The sequence below is a fragment of the Solea solea genome, chromosome 15 (assembly GCF_958295425.1).
Source record: "Solea solea chromosome 15, fSolSol10.1, whole genome shotgun sequence".
Taxonomy (NCBI): Eukaryota; Metazoa; Chordata; class Actinopteri; order Pleuronectiformes; family Soleidae; genus Solea; species Solea solea.
Window position 1 is genome coordinate 22,700,107 of NC_081148.1, and position 27,629 is coordinate 22,727,735.

General features: G+C 39.2%; 1 protein-coding gene across 1 annotated transcript in view; it reads right to left on the reverse strand.

Moving 5' to 3' along the window:
* sorcs3b (sortilin related VPS10 domain containing receptor 3b) overlaps window positions 1-27,629 on the reverse strand; it is a 63,261-nt gene that overhangs the window by 3,537 nt on the left and 32,095 nt on the right. Inside the window, exons 6-26 of the mRNA XM_058652186.1 lie at window positions 27,118-27,182; window positions 25,733-25,851; window positions 21,795-21,884; window positions 21,473-21,652; window positions 19,032-19,178; window positions 17,997-18,099; window positions 17,164-17,240; window positions 16,958-17,049; window positions 16,164-16,271; window positions 15,834-15,951; window positions 15,542-15,675; window positions 14,859-14,972; window positions 13,018-13,189; window positions 12,174-12,360; window positions 11,771-11,904; window positions 11,301-11,424; window positions 10,869-10,981; window positions 9,579-9,698; window positions 8,960-9,059; window positions 6,929-7,034; window positions 6,636-6,805 (exon numbers count right to left, since the gene is read on the reverse strand). Coding sequence (XP_058508169.1) covers window positions 6,636-6,805; window positions 6,929-7,034; window positions 8,960-9,059; window positions 9,579-9,698; window positions 10,869-10,981; window positions 11,301-11,424; window positions 11,771-11,904; window positions 12,174-12,360; window positions 13,018-13,189; window positions 14,859-14,972; window positions 15,542-15,675; window positions 15,834-15,951; window positions 16,164-16,271; window positions 16,958-17,049; window positions 17,164-17,240; window positions 17,997-18,099; window positions 19,032-19,178; window positions 21,473-21,652; window positions 21,795-21,884; window positions 25,733-25,851; window positions 27,118-27,182 — 2,573 coding nt within the window. The remainder of the gene's footprint in view (window positions 1-6,635; window positions 6,806-6,928; window positions 7,035-8,959; window positions 9,060-9,578; window positions 9,699-10,868; window positions 10,982-11,300; window positions 11,425-11,770; window positions 11,905-12,173; window positions 12,361-13,017; window positions 13,190-14,858; window positions 14,973-15,541; window positions 15,676-15,833; window positions 15,952-16,163; window positions 16,272-16,957; window positions 17,050-17,163; window positions 17,241-17,996; window positions 18,100-19,031; window positions 19,179-21,472; window positions 21,653-21,794; window positions 21,885-25,732; window positions 25,852-27,117; window positions 27,183-27,629) is intronic.

Consider the following 27,629-nt stretch of genomic DNA (forward strand, 5'->3'; position numbering starts at 1 on the left):
CATCTACCTCTCCTATCTTTTGGTCACATTTTCAGAAACATTTAGTCAATAGAAATAAAAACTGAAGTTCTCCTTGTTGCCTCCAAATCAACTCTGACAATTTCTCTATTACAATCGACAGCTCCATAGTTTCTCCCTCCCCCCCAAGTAAAGAGCCTGGGAGTCATCCTCGACAGCTCACGTCAATAATCTCACTCGGTCAACATACTTTCACCTGCACACCAACCGTCTCAGCACCGCCATCCTTGTTAATGCCCTGGTCACATCCTGTTAAGACCACTGTAACTCTCTCCTCTCTTGTCTATCACTCAATCTTCTCCATAAACTCCAACTGGTCCAGAATTGAGCTGCCTGGATCATCTCCAGAACCCCGTCCTTAGATCATAACACCCCTGTCCTTCAAAATCTCTACTGGCTTTCTCTGAAATATGGCATTCTCCTTCTCAGATTCATGGCTTTCCACAACCTTGCACCTCCGTAACTTTCTGACCTCCTTCACATCTACACACCCTCTCCGATCTTCCTCCTCCTTGCTCCTCACCACACCTCCTGCCTATCTCTCAACCACGACATCCAGAGCCTTCAGCCTTACAGCCCTTCTCTGGAACTCATCAACTAAACTAACTCTCTGCACTTTCTGTGTCACACAACAATAACAACAACACATCGTGTGGATTTGTCTTCGTCTTGCTGAATCCCATTTCCCTTTAATGTGACAATGCCATGCACTGACATGCACATTTTCAACAGAGCAAAACTGTAGCGCAGCCAAAATTTGATGTTCACCATTACGACTAATGGCCTGGCAGTAGATTCATCAAGGTAAATATCCGTCAGGTGAGATTTGCCAAATAAAATATGATTAATGAGGTTTTAACTTCTTTAATATGAGGCATACTTAAAGTGTGCTACCAATCAATCAATACCACAGCACAGAAACACAGAGTGTGAAAAGAACAAGAGTAAAGTGTTGGTATAAAGCTGCTTAACCCTATAACACCGAGTGTATCGCAGACGACACGTTTGTGTAAGTGCAATCTGCATTACCGTAATTACACGGTAAATTAACGGTTTGTGCTATCATAACAAATATGTATAAAAGTTGCATGTCAAAACCAACGTGTGGTTATTACGCTCATTTCACTCACGCTGTTGCAGGAAGCCGGCGAATCAGCATCTTTGTTAATGCACTATTTCAACATGCAGTAAGCTGTAAATAACTTCCAAATATTGAAAGATATTCTGGAAAACTAGGCAAAAGCACATTTTCTGGCCCTTTGATGGTTAAAATAAGCAAAAAAAAAAAGAAAGTCCAGATGGACATTTTGAGGCTTAGGTGTTAAGGGTTAAAATACTATATTCAGTTCAGGATTTGAGAGTATAAAACAGATGTTTTCTCTTCATCTTCTTTCATTTCAGTGTAAAATAATTGCTTTTTACTGTATAATCACGTTGTACATTCATTTCATATGTTAACAGCCACCGCATATATTGAATCTGCATGTTTTTGTTGGGCTTGTTGAAGGCAGATGAAAGACAGACGATAAAAAACAAGCTTCTCTACATGACGAGCAGTTCTGAGGCAACGTGTTTTATTTACATCTCAAAAAAAACATTCATTTATTTTGAGCGTGTTTCGGGATGTTTTAACAATTTTCCTTTTCAATTTTCTATTTTTCTATATATCTTTCGGTTGGCATTAAATCCCAGAGGAAGGAAATGTTTGGATCTTTGGCTGCTACATGTTCATTATGTTCAGCAGCTCAATCAACAACAGAGCTTATTCTGAACCAACCAACCAAACAAACAATCAAACAAACTGAAAATGCCTGAAACTCACTATGAAACCCTATAAATAAATTAGCTACAGATTCATGATTGCAGTCACATTGTCATTCCACACACTATCATGTTTTATACATCTATTACAGCGACTTTACGGTTTGTTTTTATCACAAATGAAAACGAGAACGGAACATAATGAAATATGAGGATTTTCTTAAGGAATTAAACTACTGGTTAATTAGTAATGTGATTATTTTACTGTGTGTGTGTGTGTGTGCGTGTACATGTATTTATATCTTTGTTATGTCCAATAAACGTACACACCTGTCTTTGTTGGGACATTTTGTCTGGGCTCCACAACTTTTTTTCACAGGGCTTTTTCACATGGTTTTAGGGTTAGGGTTAAGGTAAGACTGTTTTGCACCGTGGGTCTGAGAGGACTGCAATTTCATCTGTGCTGTATGTCGTACATATAGTACATTTGACAAATAAAAAAACTACTTGAACTTGAACTACTTGAAGACACTTAAGCCCCTTTTCCACCAATGGTCCCAGCTCGACTCGCCTCGGCATGGCAAGGTTAAAAGGCAAAATAGTACTGCTGCATGAAACTGCCCTGACTTTGTTTTACACACAAACAAGTGACTAGTGACTTGTAAAGCAGTTGTTTTCGGTGTAACCGAATCATTAGAATCAGTTAATTAAAAACTATATGTTCAGAACTTCCTCCATGACTGGAGCACAGACTCAGAATACAAAATACAGCAGCAGGGTTTGTGATGTCACACGCCTGTGCTCGCGATCAGCAGTGCCGTCACTAAATACACCAGATTCCCCAGTTAAATTGAAATTTTAGACATTTCCCTGGTGATTGTTGGAGATTAACCCACGTTTTTTTAGGATCGTAAGTCTTTTTAACTGATCTACAGTTCTGCATTGTTCGGCTTGATTCTTGTGTCGGACGTCTCTTCCTGTGACCATTAGTTGTGATGTTAAGGTAAGGTTAAGGGGCTATAGGGAATGCATTATCTTCACTAAGATATACAAACTTGAGGCCACAGTTATTATATCTTAAGTAGCACTTCAGTAATCTGTAAACATGATATGATGTTGGTGTGTTGGTAGGAAAACAAAGCCATAAAACTCTGTGTGACTAAAATTGCATTCTTATCAACTTCACATTCAATGAAAATCAAACTTGTGCAGCCTCTGCTATTCCTGAAAATACATCACAATGAGTGAAGTGTGAGATTCTGGGGTCACAAACATCGCTGGAGGCAATATTTTTACACTAGAAGTAAACTTTAATAAAGATTGAATAAATTTCACATGCATGATACTGACTCTTTAGCTCATTCATCAGTGTTCTTTATTTCGAGGTTTGATAAATTCAAATAAAGTCTTTGTTGAGAACTGTGTTTGCAGAATTTTTATTCATAGCATTCATTTTTCTAAAGACTTGGTTTTTAAGTTGTTGACCTGTGCTGACGACCTCCTGCCTGGTGCAATTCATCACGCAGAAAAAAAAACCCTGACTCTCTTACAGCTTCATTTCTTAGCTAAACTGAATTGAAATGAGACATGAGCATGTGTGAGCTCTCGTGTCAATCACTGGAAAACAATAGAAGTCAAATTCAGATCACTGGATTTATCCATGGAGCATTTATTCTGTGTGGACCTTTTGTTGATGCTTCCTTTTCCTTTGATTCTCCTCTTTTGTAGTTTCTCCTTGTGTGTATCTTCCTGTCTTCCCTCCTGATTGTCTGCCCCGCCCTAACGTGTCTCACCTGTGTCTCATTAGTTTCACCTGTGTCTGATTATCCCTGCCTCCACAGTGTCTTTGCTGGTTCATTTCTTTTTTTTCTTCAGGTCACATTTTTTCTGGTGTGTTTTGTTTCATACATTCCAGGTCCTGTTTCCCATGTGTTTGAACAATTTTGTTATTCTCTTGTTAGTGTTTTACTTTTCATTAGTTTGTTCTATTAAAGACTCTTTTTGTTTGTTTAGGTCCTCCATTTTCTACTTCTGGGACAGAACATTTCATATGATTTAATCACTTCAATCCTGCATTAAATATATGAGAAATGTATAATAATGAGACATTAACTGACCATGATGTGTCATCAGAGAATTAAAAAAAACATGTTAAATTCAAATACTGGCTTCACTAATGAAGATGGTGCAGAAAATACCTTTTTATTTGTGTTTTAGTTTGGTGTTTTGGTCATAGCACGTCAGCACATTGGATCATACTGAGCGTCAGTAATGCCGAACGATAACAAAACCTTCAAAGCCCCGGTATAAATGTTGTGACCAAAAAGACAAGGAAAAACAAGGGTCTGCAGTGGAGATGCATTAAAATATAGAAAGAGGAGAGGAGGCTGACAACGAAGCGGAACAGATACGCTGCTGTGGATACTTTTCTTCGGAACAGAAAAGTCGCATGGGGACCTTAAGCTTCGGCTTCTTTCTTTTTCACTTTGTTGCTGGATGTTTATCTTATCTAATGTTATTACAGTTTGTTATTGACACCTTGTCGTCTCCTCTCATGCTGCGTGGATTCTCTGCTGCTGCTCTAAAGCAGACACACTTTCACTTTTAGTCTTTACCTGTCGCTAAAACGGGACAATTAACCTTTATGAAAACAAAACAGTGTACAGAGTGTCATTTAGATTATCTGTCAAATCTGGCAAAGTATAAACTCATAATTATATTGTGATAAAGAAAATTGGCATGTCTACTGCCTCTCTGGTCAAACTACTGCATTCAAATTTTCCCATTGACTTTCTCAGTCCATGCTTGCGTCACTGGTACAAGCTTTTGTCTTGTCTAATCAGTGTGAGGCTCCGCCCCCTTTTATAAACACTGGCACGGTTGCTTTGTTGTTGTTCTCTCTCCACCGTTTATAAAGTGTGGTGTTAGCGCTTTAAACGGTGGTTTGGGCACAGGGTAAAGATGCCAACAGGGCGCTTCCCTAGGCAGGTGTTCATGGCACGTCCAACTGGGAGGAGACCGAGGGGCAGACCAAGCACTAGGTGGAGATATTATATCTCCTCGCTGGCCTGGGGATCCCACAGCCAGAGTTGGACGATGTGGACAGGGAAAGGGAAGTCTGGGGCCCCCTGCTACGGCCCCCCGAGACCTGATCTCAGATAAGTGGTTGGCAGTTGATGGATGGATGGCATTGGGCAGAGTTAGCTTCCAAAGATGGGGATAGTTACCCTTTAATTACCACCTTTAAATGATGAATTCTTAATTTTTACATGTTTGAGTCAAATCCATAGCTTTGGAGCTGCACTGTGATAACTATCAGTGACCAGCAGGTTATTTTTCTTCTAAGAGCTTGTAAAGCCATTTGCACTAAAATGAGAACACATAAAAATCACTGAACCCAAACGTTAATTAAATTAAACCTGGTCAATGTTTTTCCTTCAGGTAGGGGGCATGTCTCCCAGTGGCCGGAGCAAGACCTGCCTCACGGACAGCAGGAAATGTTTCAACAACACAGTTAAATCTGCATATCAGAGTTTAACATTAAGAACACGGTGTAAAATCAGAGCGAATTGAAAAGGATTTTTTTAGGATAAATGAAATCTTTAAACAGTCGGTTGTAAATTCGATTAGCGGAACACGCGCCAAATCAAAAGGTCGCTTGCTGTGCTGCCCTTTTGTAAATAAACACTTCTGAAAGCAACCGAAAAAGATCTAATTTGTTTCAGCTCAGCAAAGGAGTGAGGAGAAGGAGAAACAGCTGAGAAATGAGGAATAGCCAGAAGTGCTGAGCGACCAGAAAAATACCGTCTGTAGCCCACACGTATGTGTCAGGAGCACTGCAATGCTACTGTCGTCAAAGATTCCACACCAACCGCAGGGGCCGAACAGCTCTCATTTAAAAGATATCGCTGTGGGTGTCAGGCACAGCCGTCAGAAAAGTTAATTTGTCACTGTGATATCTGGTAACTGTGCAGATGCTGCAGTTGTACGTGCGGTGCACAATTTGCCAAAGTGACATCCTGCATTGATAAAGACGTCAGTCCTGCTACATATTTTCATGTGCGGGAGCATCGCTCAACGACAAACCTGAAGCCTGAAATACAGACGACTTTCTGTCTCTTCACCACAGTCAGTTAAACTGTCTTCAAAGCAGATGCTCAGTGATGTGTTTAAGGGCAATACACTGCTAATGTGAAATATCATTCTTCATAAGAGAAAGTGCTTAATTTAGTCTTTGCATAAAACATCCAAACATACTGCTCCCTAACAGCACATTTATTTATAAACTGTAAGCACATTGATTATTTAAATCTTATACTAGTTTATATTCACATTTCAGAGGGAAATACTTTATGAGAAATTCCGTAAAAGACTGTTTTAACTAAATTAATTTATGTAGTACTATGTAGTGCAGCTACTTTGCATATGGAAATTGTAACAGTGTATACCAGCATATAAAAACAATGCAAATCCTAATACAGTGAATTAAACAGCTAAAAATGTAATAGATACCCAGTCTTGGCACTCTCCCTCCTCCTAACCTCACTCAGCTCACATCCCACTTCTTGGCATTTTTCAAAAAAGAATCTGGGACCCTGAGAATTACTGCTTCTCCTCTGTGCCTGACTATAATAATATAATAAATGTAATTGTCAATTCTAGCAACAGTTCATATTTTGCAGAATAATAGGCACTGAATTCTGCACAAATGTGTTGTTTTTGTAAAGATATGCAAATGATTGGAAACATATTTAATCTACCGGGCCAGATATTAATGCTGGTGGCCAAGTTTGGGCCACCAGTGGGCCACCAGTTGCTGACCACTGATAATAGTTGTAGTAGAAATGAATGTGTACCTGATGTCACTCTGCTCCTCGCCTCCAGATCCTTCACCATGAGCTCTTTCGGAGAAGGAAACTCGTTGAGCTTCACCTTCGACATGTTGTCGTTCTGACCGACCGTGCTGATCACTTCCGGTTCTTTCTCGTGACTGTCTTCAGTCTGAACGTGGATCCAAGGGATTTTCCTGAACACAACGAGACACCAGAGGAACAACAGGTTTTCACTAACAACAACAACAACAACAACAACTCATTTGTTGATTCGTTATAACAAATTACAGCTGAAATCTTGATCTGAGTGCACAGACCTTTTGAACTTGTAGATGAAGAACGCAGCCAAACCAACAAATACCACAGTGAGCAGCATCAGCATGGCCGACCCACTGTGGATGGAGTTTGAATCCACAAGTGGCGCTGAAAGACAAACATGTCAAAGACATTTCATCACAGTTCCTCCTGAAGCCAACCAGGAAATAAGAATATATTGAATAGCCACTAGGGGTGATTATGCTGGAGAAGTCCATATACAAGATATAATAAGACGTGATATGATACCATAAGTTAAGACAAGAGAAAAATTAAGAAAAGATGCAAGATACGGTGTAATACAAGGTTATGATAAGATAACAATCCCGGACATAACATTAAGTACTCTGGCAACACTGTTATCATGGACTCCACTACCTCACTGGATTAGGTACAGTCCGAACTGGCCACTTTTGCGGAATGATGCAGACGGAACTGCCTTGACCTGAACACCACAAGGACCAAATAACTGTTAACCCTTTACCGGGCAAAGAACTACATTTGGTAACTTCCATAGACACTCAAAACTGTGTTACAGTGTGTTACCACAAAATCTTAGAAACAGAGATCCAGCTACTTCACATAAAGCATCTTTGTGAAATTTGAGGTCTGTGGCACTCGAAACATCAGTGAAGTTCAGTTGTAGAAAAAAGTGTGGTCATACGGATCGGTCATGTTCTCCTGCATCTGCGGTAATATCTCAGAAACTAAAGATGGTCAGTTGATAAAAATCAATCAGGTGTGTTGGAGCAGGGAAACATCTAAAACATGCAGGACAGCAGTCCCTGAGGATCAGGATCGGTAAACACTGTTCCTTTCACTTTATTTGTGTTTTTCTTGAATATACTCATGTACCGTACCTTCATGGACCTTGATTTTAACAAAAGGAAACAAAGTCTTGTTTTATCCTCCAATAACTCCAATGAGTGCTCTGTAAAGGCTTCCACAAGCTTCCCTCCAGCATGCCCACTCTGACTGTCAACAATCATCCAATGGAGAGGGTGGAAACATACATGTACAGATACCTTGGGACAATAATCAACCAAATACTGATATCATCTACTGTACTGCCAGCAGCGTCCGCCAACTAAATCATGATTCTGGAGGCTTAAAAATGGGAGTTCAGCATCTTATGAGTGATGTCAAACCCACTTTCCACTTGGTTAAATCTCTGATTTTTTCCTAAGCCATGCCTTATTCCTAACAGACGACTTTTATTACCCCATGTCATGTAACACCTGCGGGCACAGTGTGAGGAGCTGCTCTCTGCATGTTCTCCCCTCTGGGTATTAAAAGGAACCTTTAGGAGGTGTGCTGTCTCTCCCTGGGGTCCATCATACAGGTAGCTTATGCATAGTCATGGCTTTTTTTAAACGCTGAGACGCCATATTTCCTCCTCCGCGCCCATCTTTCTCTCCAACAAAGAGAATCCTATGAAGTCTATGACCTTTCTGGATCATTTTAAAGGCAACCCAGACCTTTGTATGCAGACACAAATGAAGACAGATCCATCGGTGGATGAAAAGGGTAAAGCCATGAGGGACTGATCGACACATCTCTTGCGATACACTAATGACACAGTGACCCTGCCGATTTCCTCAGTGCATACCAAACACCTGATTTGTCAATCATGCCATTGATTTGGCTGATTTGGGAGTGAGCTGCCATCTTACTGCCTCAGGTGCAAAAGTGAATTAAATCCCAACATATACAGTATCATATGGATCGCAATCTGGGAAAACTGACTGTCTTTTGCTTTCTTTCTTTTATTTATTTATTTATTTACAGCATTAAGGGTACAAATCAATATCAGATAATCCCAAGAAAGATACGTGGCTTATGTTTTGCAGATCATTGAGCAGAACAAATTCACTGTGTCTGAGTGTGTGAGTGTAGATATACGGTTCTAAACTGGAATAAATTAAACCCAAGGACACATTGGCTACTTTATTTGTATGTCTGCACAGAAAAACCAAATTGTTATATATAACAATTACCCTGACCTTAGTGTGTGGAAACGATACGAAACTTACCCAAAGTTTGCTGAGTCATGTATACAATGATGTGAACATCAGCTTTCAGCTCAAACTGGATCAGGCCTTGGTTCAGGGCAGTGACGAAAATGTCCGATATCTGTAGTTTCAATAAAGAAAATTGTCATACAATACATCCATATGTTAACGTTAAGAATTAAACCCAAGTGTCTCTACACCGACGATGGAGCTTGATTAGCTTAACTACACGGCTTAAAGAAGGAAGAAAATAGCTTCAATAACATTCAATTTGCATTCATATTGTGTTACAAATGAGACACAATGTGTTGTTAAGTTATTACCATGTCTTTGGTGAGTTTTTATTCAACCAATCTCCGCAAAAGAAGTGAATAAAAGGGCATAAAACTTTATGAACCTTCTGGTTTTTCCGGCTCCTTAAAATAGCGGCTGGTGTAAAACGCCACATTAAAAGCCAAAACCAATTAATCTCACTGTTTACTTGTGGATTTATTTTGGCGAGGGCCTCCACGTATACTGTTTAATACCTGGTCATATCTCATTATTGAATGTGTCATACCAGACGCAGTGAGGCGGCTTTTTTAATTAAGGTTCGCGTGATGACTGATTTCGATGTTTTCGGGATTTCATGGGTTCTCACCATTTCCAGAGACTCCGCCGTGCTCGAAGTGTGTTCGACAGGAAGGATGAAGAGCTCTGCTGTGGTTGGGAGACCCGGGTATAGTGACACCAGCAGCTGATCTTCAGGAACCCCCGACACCTGCAGCAACATCACATTCTTACACAATCACTCATTTATTTCAGGCTACTATCTTTTGCTAATTAGTTGTTTTAGGATTTCTTAAGCGCATTTATTGTATCTTGTTTTTAAATATATATTTATGTACGCATAACTATCCTGGACCTCTGGTGTTTTCCTCATTTGCAGTTAGAGTTGGTAAGTTTTCTCACCTCACGTTAATGTGAAGCAGTTTGTGTAACATGATGTGTACATAAACTTTATTTCTAGAGTATACATTAAAACAACCATGGTTGACCATAGTGCTTTGCAAAGTAAAAGGCACAACAACAGAGTATAAAACATAAAAACATAAAAGTAAAACAGTAAAATAATAATAAAAAGGTAAATATCTAGATTTTACTATTAACACATTTTCTTGTAATTCTTGTAATTCTTGTAATAATTTTTAGGATTTAATAGTACATTTATTTATTTGTTTGCCTATTTATTTAACTTAATTTTTTAAATTATATTTAATTTATCACCTCTGCTGTTTCCCCATTTGCGCTTAGCATTGGTAAGTTAGTGTTTCCTCAGGTAGTTTTTATGTGAAGCACTTTCTTTTTCTTTAAATAATTGTTTTACCTGCTTTATAAATAAAGATGGATTGATTTTTTTTGATTGATTGATTGCACTAGTTCATGTTTCTGCTGTAACCTCACAGCGATGAAGTATTTAAGTAAGTCCAAATTCCACACTGTCATACGGTTAACACTTTTTCTGTCACAAAAAGACGATGAGCAATTCTGCCTGATTTCAAAGTGGCAACTCACAACCTCAGTGGCTAAAACAACCACCGGGGGCAGATTATGGGCTGTCCATACTTGGAAAGGCAGATTTGAAATTGCTGTCAAGAATTTCCATAGTTCATTTGAACATAGAGATGTTGATCATTTGTTTTGTTCAAAAAATACTTTCAAAATTGTCAGAATAAAATCAGAATCAGAATAAAAATAGAGCTTGGACCATGTCTAGTCACTGTCATCATAGGTTAACTATACATTGGAGAAACATCTCACATGCACCATCAAACATCATGACAGCACTTTCAATACTGCAAACACGAATGAAAAAGTAATGACCCCGACGGCCGCTGGTGGCTGCTGTTGGCTGCAGCAAAGATCTCAGAGCAACAGGGACTTGATGTACCTGTGACAGAGCTGTCCGCACCACGCGGCCTATGTCCTCCCTCCACTCAGAGATGTCAGGATTGTGCTCGTCAAGCGCCGGCGAGAACGACAACAGCAGCGACCTAAAGATCTCTGCAAAAAGAAAACAGTGCAGCGATGTCTGTTAGAATATGAGTGCTGCCTCTGGTTTAGTTTTTCATTAATCTGATGTGCAGTTTTGTCTTCTTTCATTTGGCAACGTGCGCCTTGAAGTTAATTGCACCTTGAGATCTCGTGTTCGTTTACGCCGTGACATTTTATTTATTAGATGAGTCCACGTTGACATCGACACAACGCTGTTTGCGGCGTGGACTGTGAGGCTTCATGCTTTTCTCTGAGAAAGCGCATTACATATTCATGTAATGTGTGTGGCACCAATTTAAGTGTTTTGAAAACTGACTCTGCCACTCACCTTTAACTGTTATAACTTTTGAATCCTGCACGATGTTGCTCCCAGAAGCAACCTGGACCGTGACCTTGTTTTTTCCCTCTCTCTGAAATGTGTATGAGATGCTTCCCTCCAAGGTTATAATGGGCTGGATTGCAAAAGGAAAAAAAACAAACAGGAAAGCCCCTTTTTGTCAAAGCTGAGTCTTATTTATGCACATGCAGGCCTTCACACACTTACTTTATAATGAGGGGGTTCTGCAGTGAGCACAACTGACATGATAAATAAATATGGCCAGCCATCTAAGCTCTTCTAGGAAGATGCAAGGCGGCCATGTGCAGTTAAATTTTATATGATTTGCTTTAAAGCCCTACTGATTTATCTAGCAACACAAGGACATCAAGAGAAGAGCTGGGGAATGGAAAAAAGGCTGCAGGGGAAACGGGACAGAAAGTGAGCGTGGAACAACAGTGGGAGGAGGAGAAGCTTCTCACCTCGGAGCTGTTGTCAAACCACCAGAAGAAGGTCAGCGTTCTGGTGTGACTCGGCCAAACCACGGCCGTCAGATTAGCCTCCCTCCCCCTGATGGCTACAATGGGAGCGGAGAGATATATACGCTCCACTGGACCTGAGGCGACACACACACATCCATCCATACATACATACAGAATAAACAAGATTCCACAGCATTACTGCGATCGCAGCTGATGTATGTATATTTTAGCTCCAGGTGTGTGCTTTTGCATTCCCCGCAGCTAAAAAGGCATAAAAGTAATGCAACCATGACTGAAATGAAATTCAGCAGAGTGGGAGTGCGACTATCCATGAAAGAGAAAAAAACATTCATGCCACATGCACTGCCGCAGGAATGACTAATGATGTTTCTTATTCACATACTGGTGATGTGTAAAAACAGGGTGCTGCTGTCAGATCCCTGGCTGTTCTCAGCTGAAGCCGTCACTCGGTAAATCCCAGTCGTTCTGTAGATGTGCTTGATGCCATCATCTGTCCTGCTCAGATTGGAGTATATGATCTTGATGCCGTCCCCAAAGTCTAGATGGATGCTTGTCCCCAGTGAGCCTCCCTGTGGACGGATGGCATGACATGGCATCTGTCAGCACGACTTAGGCCCAGATACTTCAATTAGACCACCACCAAGTGAAGCAAGCAAAGGCCACAGCCAAAGTGCTCAGGCTGAGATGTTGTATCAGCCGTCTGTCACAAACCATTTGTACTGTGGGTGGTTTTGAATGGAGGGAGACACAAGCTCAATTCTTTGTAAAGTAAAAAAGTTATTGAGGCAAATTCAATTCTTTGAGAAGTTTTCAAAAGTTTGAAAGATCAATTTTTGGACCATAGAATCATCCAAACAAATCCAGAAAATCCCATATTTCAAACCAACACATTTTCAAACTAGCCCCCAACAGCATCTATGCATTTTATTTTCCCCATGCTTAGATATACCTGGTTAAGTCATTTGTAGTGTTCTCATTCGTAAATAAAATTACATTTTGTGAAATTATATTCACAGAAACAATGTTTTTGTCTTCCTAGATTCAGTTTCAGTGTCCACACAGAAACAAAAACTATCTAAATACAGAATATGTGTCATACAGTAGTTCTGTTAAAAACAGTGAGATCAGAGGATGAGCTAAAGACAACGAGGGCAAAGTTTATGACTATTTGGTTAAATCAACTGTAAATAACTGTAATACTACATTCATAAAGTGGTGTGACTTACATCATCGAGGTAGACCATGAAGGTAACATTGCTCCCCACCAGGGCGCTGAGCTCTCCATGACTGGTGGTTAGTCGGAGGCCTCGGGGCGGCCGGGTACGACACACCTGCCTCTTCGGCGAGTACACGTTCTTCCCGCCCTCCTTACAGTTATTGGACAAAACTTTCCGATACCTTAAACAGATTAAGATTACACAATCAGACGTAGGCTTTGTGTTTGTGTCCATGTATTGTGTCCATGTATTTTTTTAATTGTATACAATGAATTCCACCAATTGAAGATGTTTTGGTTGTTACTTCCACAATGAATTTCAAGTGACCTGAGAGAGACAGCGACACGTCTGCACCTCCTCTACGATTTGTTTTTCTTAATCTGGCATCAGATACTTTGACCAATTGACGACATGCACGGTTCCTGGTTTTCAATAAGCCAGCCCTACTATTCCCAGTAAGCTGTCAGCCAACGATGCTCTTCAGTCAGTGTCTGCAGAAGTTATTTAGTGGTGAATTTCAGAATTTAGTGGAGTCTGTGCATCGAGGGATCCAGCAGTGCTCCACTTTTGTCCCCTCAGGACGCTTCAATTTTAACGACATTTTAATTTTAGGCCATTTTTAATCCCCAAGGGGTAACTACTAAAACAACATGCTAACGCTACCTCAAAAAGTTCAAGTTTCCCCCATTCACGTCAACTGATTTTAGGGCAGTGGTTCTCAAACATTTTAAACCAAATACCATGAAAGAAAATATTGAGCTCACAGAAACTCACATACTGTATACTTCAGACACTGGTATAGTGGAATTAGATGAAGATGGAGTGAGAGATAAGGTTATTATTACTTAAGTTATTATAACTCTTTGCTATTTACTTTTTCTACCCACTCCGCACTTTTCACATAACCTGGTATAAAGTAGAACAGTATTTGGAAAGGTGGTCCATGTACACAAGGTGGTACATGTATGACAGTTTGAGAACTAGGGTTTTAGGAGAATGTGACGCTCAGTGCATAATTGTCCATTACAGATAGTTCAGAGAGCAAAGGTGCTTCTATTGGTTGTTCTACTGCAAATACCGATACTAGAAATCATCACTCCAGCATCAGCAACAACTGCACAACAAAGAAACAACAACAAAAAAAGGAAATGGACTAAAACAGAGTGAGAGAACAAGTTTCAACATTGGTTGAGTGTTTTTAGAGATGGATAGATTGCTTCAATGTTAATGGCACGTCACAAGCAACAAGCAATGACAGTGAAATTCTGTGAACCCCCAGCAATATAAGTCATCGTAAAACATCAGTAATAAAAAAATATACTTAAAAAAACAAAACAACAGAAACACAATATGCTTAAATTGCAACTCTGGGACGCCCAAGTCAATTTAACTTCACAAAAGAAACAACAATATGTTTGTAACATTTGATAATCGTCTTCAATTTCGATGTCCCTCAAGCTGTTCTACAACAATGCAGAATTTATTATAATGTATTCAATTTCTACGCGATGCAAAAAAAAAAAAATGTCCTCTCTGCAATCATTTGTGGAACAATAGAGCCCATTGGCAGCACACCGATAAAATGCATATTTACCTCTTTTGAGTATTCTTGATTTCGTCACTTTTCAAGCGTGAACATATTGTCTATCCAACACCTGTTATGCATTATTCTGATTTGTGGAAGTGGGACACAGTGAGGGTCAGTGTTCTCAGCTCGACGCGGAGCTTTTGTTGTTGAACCATTGTAGAGGCACACCATTATTTTCTGTTTGTGCTCGAGATACCATGACAAACAAGCTGGAATTAAATAATATTGTTTTGTGATGGGTTGAACATTTGGGGCCACTTACCCTGTGCTGTTAAGGAAGCTGTGGCTGGTGCTACAGCTTTTAGCTGCACCATTTGGATTAAACCAAAAAGCAGGGGAGCACTTCCCATCTGGCTGGCGCTCCCACCCGTAATCACTGCCAAAAAAAACCCAAAAACATGACACTTCATGAAATGATAAACACCGCATCTCAAATAATCCAGCTTTTGTTGTGGGGCAAACGCTTCACATTAAGTGTGATTTGTGACATATTTATGGCCATAACTGGAGACATGACTGTCAGACAAACAGGATCAAAGAGAATTCCAGACATATTTAAAATTAATCACGCAATTCATTATGAATTGAATTCTAATAAGTCATTTGACATTATGCAAATTACAGACGCACGATGAAAAGTTACTCCCATCTACAGTTTCAAACTATAACTAGATTACCTGACTGTGCTCGTATTGTATATCCAACATATATACGAATGCAACGCAAGACGGATATTAAGGCGTATGAAGTCCAGCAAACTGATACGTCTGTTTCTGATTACAAATGTCTACAAGCTGCCCTTAATGAAGTACAATTGAATTATACGTTCAATCGAGAAGGGGCTGTTTTGTAAACATGTAATGATAAAAAATGAGGATAAAAGTGTGTGTGTGTGTGTTACAGTTTAGTCCCAGGTGGGCAAGCTGAGAAAGAGGAAGTCATTACCATTCAAAATCAAAGGCTGTGCAGAGGCATGGCTCTGAGGAATAGATTCTGGAATAGTCTTGGGCCAGCATACAGCGGTTGCCTGGTCTGCGTTTCATAAAGATCTGCTTTTCGCCCATGACACACAGCTCCCCCTGTCAAACAAAGAAACAGATGTGCCACTTTTTCACACTCCAGATAGAAGCTTGAGAAAAAAATGAGAAAAATCTCTTGCTCATGCTTTAAGTCCATTGAAAAACGGGACAAACATGCATCTTGGAAATAGATCAATAAAGTTTAATATTGCCGTAACCTTGTTGTGCAGGTTCCACATCTGATAATCTCCGTCCATGCATCTCCTGCTGAAGAGGCCCAGGTAGTCGATCTTGATCAGCTGCCACTCTGACCGATGGCTGAAGTGGCCAAAAAACCTAAAATGCAAATTTGACACAGGATCTCAAGATACAGATTCTAGATATGATGGCGTATATAAAGAGCAACTGCAAATCTGAAGTCTGACATTTATCCTGACAGAAAGATAATGTTCCCTTTAATGAAAAGCCACAAGGGAGTTCTCTTTGTTTACATCTCAAGACAAGCTCAAACTTCAAGCCTGATATTTATGTATATTTATTCTGCTTACGTGATAATGTGATTGTCTGATTCTGGGTCCATCAAAACGCCGTCCACATACAGAGGTGCCAAAGAGAAACTGTGACGGTCCCACTTCTTTCCTTCATCGAGACTGATCCTGTATTTTATAAGACAACAGCTGTTAATATCCATAAACACATTTTTCCCAGCACAAACACATAAGTGGAGCACTGAAAAAACGGGGTAAACATGAAAGACGTCAGGTCATTTTCATATCGTTTAACTTTTTACAAAACGAAACACCTGAGGGTCTCGAACAAAAAACTGAACAAAAGAGCAAATGTTCCTTGACCCCAGAAAATGTTTAAAGCTTACATAAGAACAAAAAAGCAGAAATGAGGCTCCGACTGCAACATTAGACATAGATTTGAGGGTTTTTTCAAATCACCCTTTCTCGAGCTTAATCACTTTCGACAGGGCTGTGGTGTGCAGGCACATCAAAGTAGGTAGTGTTACAAAGCTGCTCAAATATGAGGGAGTTAGAAGGGCATCCTCAGTCTCATATTTCCACCCCGCTCTGCCTCTCATTTACATAAAAGCACTCGAACCACCATATCCCACCAAGAGAACAAAGCTTTCACACAATCTCTTCTGTTGGAGGTGGTTCTGACTCTGTTTTTTTTCGAGGCTGCAGCAGAAATACAATAATCATGCAAACTTTCAAAACATTAAGTATAATCATGCACCACATCATCTCACCCCACCTTTAATTTTCCACAGTGGCTCTGGCATTTACGGAGCCTAGTTGCGGTGATTACGACGCTACGGGGTTGCTACACCTACCACAAGTGTCGGATCGGTGTCGCTGCCTGTAAGACCGCCAGCAAAGCCCCGCCGTTGTCGAGAAACCAAATGTTGTGCTCTTCGTCAAATATCTACATCGATATAAGGAAGGGGGGAGAAGAACAGATTTACACTTCACACTTATGACAAACAAATATTCCGAATAAGGTAAACACATGCTTTGTGTAGACACAGATGGCTCTAACCTGTCTCCAGCTATTCCCTGCATCAGCTGTTATAAACATCCCAAGGCTGGTGGAGGACAGTTCTGTTCCGATATTTCCTGAGCACATAAATGTGAAGAATTTCAGTCCATGTATTTGTCCAACAATTTGTGTGCATCTTAATTAGCGGTAGAACGACATATTTATGACTTTCCAGCTAATAATCGCACCCAAAATGTAACATAATGTTTAATTGTGGTGATTTCCACAAGAGAAAGTAATTGATATGATTTGAACTGTGGTATACCTCAAGGGTCAATCTTAGGCCCACTTTTATTTCCAATAAACTTGCTCCTCCTGGGCTTTATCATAAAAAAAAACTTGTCTCCTACTAATTTATGCACACAACACTCAGTTTTATCTACTAGTCTCACAAAATAACATGTCTTCAATCACAAACCATCGACGGTTGTACAAATGACAAGTGTTATTTGTACTGTGTGTCATCTTCTGTCTCTTCGTCTAAACTAGTGTTTTGGTAAAACACTTTGGCTCAATTCCAGTTGCTTTTAACTAGGGATGGACATAGCACATAGCAGCTAGTGAAAATAATGCAGGTTTCAAGACCAGTTGAGCCAACCGGAGTGAATTTCATCACTTCTGCAAACACTGGAGGTCACTGGAATAGAAAGATTTGTTTTATGAATGGAATCATGGATAAAAAATGTGTAACTGATCAAATTTCAAGCGAGTAATGGAATATTTGTGTCCATCCCTACTTTTGATGTACAATACAGTACAAAATAAACACTTTTTCTGGTCTAATTTGATCAATTTGACCTGATAATCACACACAGTGGTTTAGGAGCCCCCACCTGTGGCCACGATGATTCCCGGTACAGACTTTTTGCTGGTGATGGGCCCAGAGGTGTACGGATTCTCCGACATCTCCAGATGAAGATGCAGCGAACAAAATGGCTGTCAACACAACAGATTCCAATGAAGGCGCGCGTTGAAACAATATGTATCAAACAGATCTCAACAGGCACAATTATAATTAACTCTGTCTTTCACGGTGCTCTCCCCATTGAGTGAAAAGTGCTAACATTTTCAGTCAATTTATGAAACAAAGATTCCTTTCATTTGCTCTGCCCAAAAAAAAGGAGAAACAAAGAAAGAAGAAAAAGGCTGAGAGGACACAGAGGGCATTTTAATTGTTTCATCCTAAAGCAAACAAGGCACCTAATTAAAATTCCCCAAGATGCTCTGATAAAACTGGCAAAATTGATTCAAATCATTTCTCTCATCTCTCAGAGTAAAGCACGCTGAAAAACATCAATAAGGCTTTTCAAAGAGGCGAGGTTGGAGGGACAGGGGGGGGAGTGGTGGGAGTCAGAAAGCAGACAAGAGCGTAATGGCCACCTGTGTGACACTGCAGTGAACGACTAAGCTGCTTTTAACGGAAACAAACCACCCCGTTTTGAACAGTCTCTAAAGAATGCACAGAAAAGATTAGGTGACGATCATACCTGCTAAACTAACAACACAGCCTGCTTAATGTAATTTGGTGTAACCTTACACTCATTAGTCCAGTATGACTACAGGTAAATTCAATCACAAAGGTTAATGGAAAGTCTGGACCCCTGGAAACTGCACATGATGACACGCTGTGCCTTCATACTAATAATAAGAATATTCCGGCGGAGCATCTCCCCTGCTATTTAGGAGGCTATTACGCCGCTCAGATCTTGGCCTTGAGCAAATGTGGCCGTGAATCAAAAAAAGAATACAACATCCAGTGCGTGGCCGATGAGTCGGAAAGATTAGATGAACGATGTTTGTCATAAGCATCATTTCGCATGAAAAGGAGCATTTAGTCACTCTCGCCCCCCCAAACGCCTTGCGCTCACCAGAACGCAGTGCAGGTTATTCCCAGCCACGTCAGTGCCAGGAGCTGGCAGGAGGGCCCATGTCTGTCCTTTGTTGTAGGTAATAAAAGTCTTGATGCGATTATCCAGCAGTTTGTTGGCGAGATACATGCCATTAATTCCCTCAACCTGTGAAAGGGTAAAAAAACAGAAATAGAACAGTAACTTCAGAAAATTCTTAGCCTTATTTCAGGAGCAATATGTCTTATAGAGTTCACTGTGCAAACGAAGGTTCTGTTCTCACCCAGGCATTTGTTAGTTTTGTTTGGTGATTTGTCAGAAGGATTAAGTAAAAAAAAAAGAAAAAGTACTGAACCTACTGGGACCACACTTAGTGGAGAAATGGAGCATAAACCAGAGAAGACGCCATTAACCTTTGGTGCAAGTCAAAGAAAAAAGAGCACATTCTGACTCTTAGACAGGGATTTATTTTTCAGTAATTCTTCTAATTATTAGCTTTATTTGATTAGTGATATGTGTTAAAGTCAGCTCTATTGAGAAGGTTCTGTTTTCACCCATGCATTTGTTACTTTGGTCATTTGTCAGTCGGATTAAGTACTGAACCAATTGGGACCACACTAAGTGGAGAGAAAGGGCATGAGCTAAGAAAGAAAACCCATTAAATTGTGACTTTTAGGCAGAGATTTTGTACAGTCATTTCATATAATTCTTAGTTTTATTTCATGTTGTAACATGTTCTATAGTTAGCTCTACTCAAGAGGTTCTGCTTTCACCTAAGAATTTGTATCATTGTCTGGTCATTTGTCAGAAGGATTAAGTACTGAACCACATTTAGTGTAGAAATAGAGCACAAACCAGATAAGAATTCAACTGTGGTGCAAGTCAAAGACAAAAGAGCAAATTCTGAAATATCTAAAAGACTGTTTTTTTGTTTTTAGAAATCATTAGCTTTATTTCATTAGTGATATATTGTAATTCTAACCTATGCATTTGTTAGTTAGCTTGGTCATATGTCAGTAGGATTAAGTCAAAACAAGTAGTACTGAACCAATGGGACCAGACTTAAACCAGAGAAGAACACATTACATTTATGGTGCAGATGTGTAATGTTTATGCCTTTCAGACTGAGATTTTGTACAGTAATTGTAGAAATTCTTAATTTTATGTCATTACTAATATATTCTCTGGTTAGCTCTGCTAAATATGTTATACTTTGACCTCACAATTTGTCACTTTGTCTGGTAATTTGTCAGCACTTTTAGTGGACAAATGAAACATGAACCAGTTAAGGATCCAGTTAAAAGAGCAAATTCTGGATTTTTAAAAAAAAATTACTTTTACACACAGCATATATTTTGGTTAATTTTCCTCATTTAATCAATGTTTCCTGAAATTATATTTAAGAATTTGATTTAAATTATTACTAGGATGAAAACATGAACTCAAGTCATGTGAAATACAGCATATCGTGTATAATGCTTTTGGGTACAGATATGACATATTTTACAAACCATTTAAGGCCCTTTGGAAAAGTATCAGCTGCTACAAATGCTTTAAAGCACTGCGTTGGGTTATTGCTGTGCAGTTCTCCTTAAATTAACCTAATAATGAATTAAAGAAAATTTAATGAAAGTGTTGTTATTGTTTGTGTTATTTATTTATTTAGTTTTAGATCATTACTGTTGATTCAATAAGATGGCAGCACATTTAGGTGATTGATGCGATTTGTGATTTACATTAAAATCACCCCAAGGGTGGTTTTAAAACAAAGCATCAAATGATTCATATTTGTACATATTATCATCTCATTAAATGCTTTAATACACGAGGGGGGGAAACAACGTGACGTTGAAGATGATCAGAGTGTGTGAGTACAGTGATATTTCCCTTCTCAATATAACATGAGGAAACTTACACTGGAATAAATAGGGAAGGTAAAGCACAATATTTAACTTAAAAAGTATTTTAATTTGATTTGATCATTTCACAACGGTTTGTGCTATATTTAAAACTCAAAACATGTTATTGTAACTATGTTTCATACTTTGATCACATTTTACAAAATGAGCATGCAAAATCAGTTGTTTATGTACAATTTTCAATGGTAAATAACTGCCAGATACTGAGTAGTTCTAAGTATTATGGAAACAAAATTGGCAAAAGCACTTACTCATCAGACATTTTCTGGCCCTTTTAAGATTAAAATAAGCAAAAACGACCTAGGTTTCAAAGGGTTAAGGACCAATTAACAATAATCAGCATTAATCAAGATGAAAACTACATAGTTCATGTTGCTTTAACAGACTATTTTACAGTCAAACTAATTAATGATCATAAAAATAAACACGACTTTAATGACTAAAACTGTAGCGTTTTCGAGTAAATTCCATCTTTTTTTTTGGGTCTACAGTGTAGGGGGAATCGGTGGCAGCAGCAGTCTATGAAAAAGACGAACTACTTGCCTTGTAAAAGTCGACCAGGAGGTTACCAGCGGGTCCTCTGCTGGTTCTGAGATTCTCTAATGAGAGGGTGAAGTAGACCCCCGGGGAGTCTGAGATATAGAGGCTGTAAGTGTTGTTCTGATTCCATTCCTGGACTGCAGCAAAAACCTGCTTCTCGTCTGTGCTGATGATGTGCATGTCCTGGAGGGTGTGGGTGAGAGACAGAGACACAGAGACAGGTGAGAGACGAATGCCAGATTTAAAAGACACTTATTGAGCAGATTTTTTTCTTCTTCTCCACATGAAAAAACACATAATAATGCTCCTTTATTTTGTGTCTTACCTTGGGTAGACAGTATTTAGGTAACTGCATCTGCCTGAAGGACTCCCTCATGTAGGAGACAAAGTAGCTGGGTCGTCCTGACTTGGTTACCTTTGCAACAATAGACAGACAGACACACACATGGACAGATTGTCCTTGTTGGGAAAACACGGCTTTTTGTACCATTAGCATACAACACCAGACGTGCAAACATAAAAGCAGAAAAACAACAACAACAAAGACATCACACAAAACCATGTGGAATGAAAATCAAAAAAGTCTCAAAGACGGGAGAAATAAATACAGAAATAAATAAATAAAAAGAGGGGACAATCTGAATGCAATTTCCATGTGATTATTAACTCCTTATTTTAGGCCACTGCTAAAAGTTGAGATTGAGATTTGGGACAAATGGGATTTCAAACTGATTATTTACAGCGTCGACCTCTGTTGTTTGTCTTTGTCGAGTTTCAGCGCCGTCTGGACCAACTTTGTCGGCTCGGATTCAGAAGCGACAGACAGATACGAGACATCTGATGACACTCGCCGGATAGAACGTAAACATGTTTTTTATGATTGACTCTATATGCAGATGCAGTCGCCGTGGAAAATACAATCTCCGGCAGAGTCGTGAGCAAACCGCCAGTCAGCGTGAGAGTTCCAAGGTAACGTTCTGTCAACGCGTACGCCGAGATATAAAGGAGTGAAGCTGTGTTATTGGCCGGTCATGTGTAACCACGTCAGAGACACTTTGCTGTTGGATAGAAACCACCTACATATTTCACTGTCACTTCAGCAAACAACTTTTTTTATTATTATTTTTTGTACATTTCCATTTTGACTGATGCAATAAGTTAGATTTTCAGAGGAAGCGCTACGACAACAGTGCAAACATGAAAAACCTACAAACAACAACATGCGAGCGTGAAACAGCGCGGCCTGCCTGTAAATTCAAAGAATAAAGACTGTGACTCAATAGTTTATTGAATGGGAAAAAAAAAAACATTCATCTCAGTAAAAGAAAGAAGAACAAGAACAAAGTACCAGATTTAGCTATTAGCTAATTTCAATCTGTAGCTCAAGGCAAGAAAAAAAAAGAAACACAAATTGCCTTGAATCTCTTCTCGGCTGTTAAACAGAGTATATAGAAAAAATGTCTTACCAATCAATGGCACTTACGTGTCACCATTTAAGTGCTCGACGGCTAAGCTACGTACACTTCGCCGCTTTTGACAGTCAAAACAACACAAATTGCGTACTGCTTTGTTCCATTGTTTGGGTCAGTTTGGTGTGTTACTTATTTATTTGTATTTCCTTTGTCAAAAGTTGTCATGGATACGAGTTTGAAAGAAGACAAACTGTCTGACAGAGAATCCGCAGAAAACTTACGACAATGGAATGGAACGGGGAAAAATGCAGGATTTTTAGATAAACTGTGCATTACAACAGAGAAACAAAGAGTTTTATGCCACAAGGAAAGAACACAGAAAGCTCCATTATTGTCATTTGTTTACCGTTTACTATAATATTTCAAACTGTGCTCTATTGAGTTGAACTGCTGAGTTTCCTCAAGAAACAGAGGTCTCAAACTCATGGCCTACACTTATTTTAAAATTATAATGAAAACTAACCAAAACTGACCAACAGCGAAACAATGTTTTTATAATAATAACAATACATTTAATTACATAAAAGCACGTCTAGTGTTTTAATTACAACTGTCTATATATTATCTTGATTTACAGATTAATTTTGCATCATAAATATATATATTTTTTTTAACTACGTATCAAAACAAACACTTTTACTTTGAAATAGTAAAATATCACCCTACATATTTCACATTTAGAGACAACACTCAAAAAATGCAATTGAAAATGTTTCATACTGTTCCAATTGAACACTAATTCACTAAATGAACACTAAATCTGTTGTTCATGTACAACTGCAGTGCTATTCTCAATAAACCTTTTTGTTTTTCTTCATTTTTAATTGATATTTTAACATAACTGCCAGATATTGGACGTTATTCTGGAGAAATGGACATAAGCACTTAGTTACAGGACATTCTCTGGTCCTTTTATAGTTAAATTAAGCAACAACAAAAAAAAACTCCAGACGCACATTTTGAGGTTTAAAGGGTTAAAGTAACACAAAGAAGAATTTGCAGTATAGTTTGGTATAACTGTTGTAAGATATATGTCGTGGCAGGACTCCTAATGTACAAACAACCATGTCTTTAAAATAGGTACAGTAGCCTATCTTATAGCATTTTATTCAAGACTTACCCAGAAAAAACGACAAAACAATGATAGTGCTTAAGTTTACGTAGCTTGTGACTGTGAAATATGCTGTAAAGTAGATTTTTATGGCATCATGGTGCCGACCCAAAACCAGAACATCCTTACTGCCAATCACAGGTGATCAAAAAGATCTTGGAGACGTCATTTAAATGTGGAAATCCTACACTGTGTTACTTTACCATTTCTCAGAAGTGGTGTTTTGATTCAGGACGCATGACTGAGTGGATAAAACGTTTGTAAAAAAAAATTATAGTCTGTTTTCCGCGGCGAGGAGAGCGGAGAGCGAAATTGCAAGCACAACAGAAATAATTATCATTATCTCAATTAGTCTGCAGCTTAGAGGCGCTGAAGATTGCGTTTGCTTTATCTACAGAGCGGCTTGGAGATCTTAATGCACTACCACTTTTCCATCAACTTACAGGCAGGGCCAACGCTACTTGATTGCTTATTTTCTAATCAAGTAGAAGGATGGTGTTTGTCCCCCAACACACTACATTAGGGCCCTAATGGAATAATCTATCGAAAATCAATGGGCTGCATTTTCCCAGGCCACATTTTTGAGGATGTTGCACTTGGCTGTTCCTTCTCTCCCAGGAGACTTTGGAGGTGTTGAAGACTGCTTATTTCGTTGTAGCCCCGATCGATAACCTCATTACTCTTTGTCAAGTTAAATCCAACTGCCCCAAGCAATGAAAGTCACAAGAAAGTCATCTGTGCCAACCACAGACACTCTCTCCCCCATGTGTGTGCCGTCCGGTCTCCTCTGCCTCATGTCACTCTCGTCTCGGCTAAATGCAATTTTTTTTTTTTTTTTTTTTTTTATCGAATCAGCATTTCTGAATCCTGCTGTGATGCACTGTATTATTTGTTTCATTCTGATATTGCAGCCACTCCAGTCAACTTTGTGGATTAAGTGTGCAGAAACTGGGCCATGGCTGAGAACAATACACCACATCAACATTATATCATATCAGAAGATTAAATCGGGAGATAAACTCAACAGCAAACACGTGTGTGTGTGTGTGTGTGTGAGAGAGAGAGAGAGAGTGTTATTTACAACAAACACTTGTGTTTGAAGTCAATAACCGTATTTACTACAAATTTAGAATATGTCTTCTTTTTTCATCCTCACATTTTCTTCTCGCGGGTGTGTCAAGGCTGACAAAGAAGGAGAAAATGACTTAGCCGCGGATGGAAATCAATGACAGTTGAGGGCGTCTGAAAATTGAATTTCTGATAATGACCCCGACTGCCGCTGTCTAATTGGAGTCAAAGTCAGACTGAGTGATAATAAGGGCACAAACCTGCATATTCACAGCTGCTCTGACACACGCACGCTTTTTTCTTTTTCCGTGCCGTGACATGGACGAGATGACACGTTATCACCACACACACACACACACACACACACACACACACACAGGGCCAGTGGGGAACAGGTGTGTTAGGAGAAACCCATTACGTAGGTTGTGATGGAAAAACGTAAATTGGTCGCACAAAGGGACAAAAATACAAATAAAACAAACCTTCATCTTCCTTAGAAGGGAAAAAAAAAAAGTTCACAGACACAGAAAAGGATGAAGAAAACAGTTGTTTTTTTTCATCTTTTTCCCCGCCCTTTAATTTAGAAAAAGTAATCTGTCACTAGAGGCAAACCTGTGTGAAGACGTATTCATCCTGCACCACCAGTGAGTTGGTGTCCACATCTCCAGGGAAGAGGTGCTGTCGGTTGCCTTCTGTGCATCGCTGGGCTCTGCACTTCACATACTGAGCTCCTGTGAAGAAGGAAATCAATCAAAAAAAAAAGTCAATTAAAAGCATTTACTGTCAGGACTGTGTTTTGTACGCACTGAAGCAAATACACGGTATGTTTGTGATAATTAACCCTAACCCTTTAAGTTTGCTGTTACTGAAAGAACGTTTTTATGTGAGAATATGAAGCAAACGCTAAAAATGACAATTATTGTTTTGTATAATGTGATCAAAGGTAGTAAAATTTCCCCTTTATATTGTTTTACCTGACATAATGTGTCATATATGTGCTTTCAGTTGTGTTTTCTTGTGAAATGTTCACTTATTTTTATTATTTCATTGATTGAGAGGCTCAACATGTGACTGTTTTTAATGCACTCGCTGTCAGAAATGAAATATTCTGATAATTTGTGGTTCAGCTGTGGCTTTTAAGCCACTGACCTCCTCAAAGTGCAAATTAGCTGAGATTTTGGTCTCAGCATCGAATGATTAGTTGCATAATTGATTCCTCTGTTGATTATTTTCTGAAAACATATTAGATTATTTTTATTGTGCCATTTTACTGTCTTAGATTTACAAAAAAAAAATGTTCTTGCATGAAAAAGTGAATTAAGAGATCGTCAAAATAGTTCACAATTGAGTGAGTGGGCATCTTACAAAAATAAATAAGGCAAGATTCAAGCTTAACTTCATCAATGATTAATCTGTTCACTCTGTTCCCAACTAATCAAATAGTTGTTTAATCATTTAACTATGATTGTTTGATTATTTAATTTCATAGAGAAGCAAATAAAAACAAAAATCTACTGGGACCCAATTAACTGATTATGATGTAAATGTTATTATTGATTCATAATCAATTAATTGATCCTGTGGTTTAAGCTTTTCCACCTTTCCCTAATAAACAATACATTCTGGGTGTGATGTGAGAGGCAAAAGAGTGATTGATATCAACTCAGATTCATATTTTCTCACCACAAGAGCAATATCAGTATCTTTTTTCCCAAAGGTGGAAAAACCCTATAATTGTGACAGAACCACGCTGTTTATAAGTGGAGAGCCGGGGTTTGAGTACGAGACACTGGGGATAGATTACGGCTAAGAAACATCCATCAGCTCGCTAAAACTCTCCGTTTTTGTCAGGAGACACAGATTCTGCTTTACTGGGCTGCAGGGGCCAATCTGATTCAGCAGAACAAGTCTCATCTTCCCAGTGACCTCGCTGTAAATGAGAGACAAAGGGGTCCTGGGGGTCCTGCTACTGTGGCGGACTGCAGCGCTGCACTCACGGCCTTTCGCGATGCGCGTCTCTATGTGGACCACGTCGGATTCTTTGTCCAGCCCCATTACCGCCCTTCAGAAGAAGATAGAGACGAGCAGGGAGGAAGAGTTGGAAGAGAAGTACAAAAAGGAGTGAGAAGATGAGAGGAGGAGGAGGCTGGAAAAAACCATGTCTCATGTGGTAATGCACATTAATAACACAGCAAATACACAACTCAACTTGCAATATTTGCCCCCCAAAAAAAAGACCCAAATCGTTTAGCTTTATGCGACATGTCAACACTTGTAAAAGGACAGAGTTCTCAAGTATTTAAGTTAGAGGTCGATCAATATCGGCTTTTCTATTAGCAACGCTGATCCTCAGAAATCAATGCAGCTGACGGCCAATACGCTGTATGACAACGACTTATTTGGCCTTTTTCCCCTCCTTGATTCAAATTTCTTGTTGACTGCACACAGATGTTAGACATTATGAAGTTCTGGAAAGAAGTTCTTTTTCGGGAAACCTCTCATGATTTGC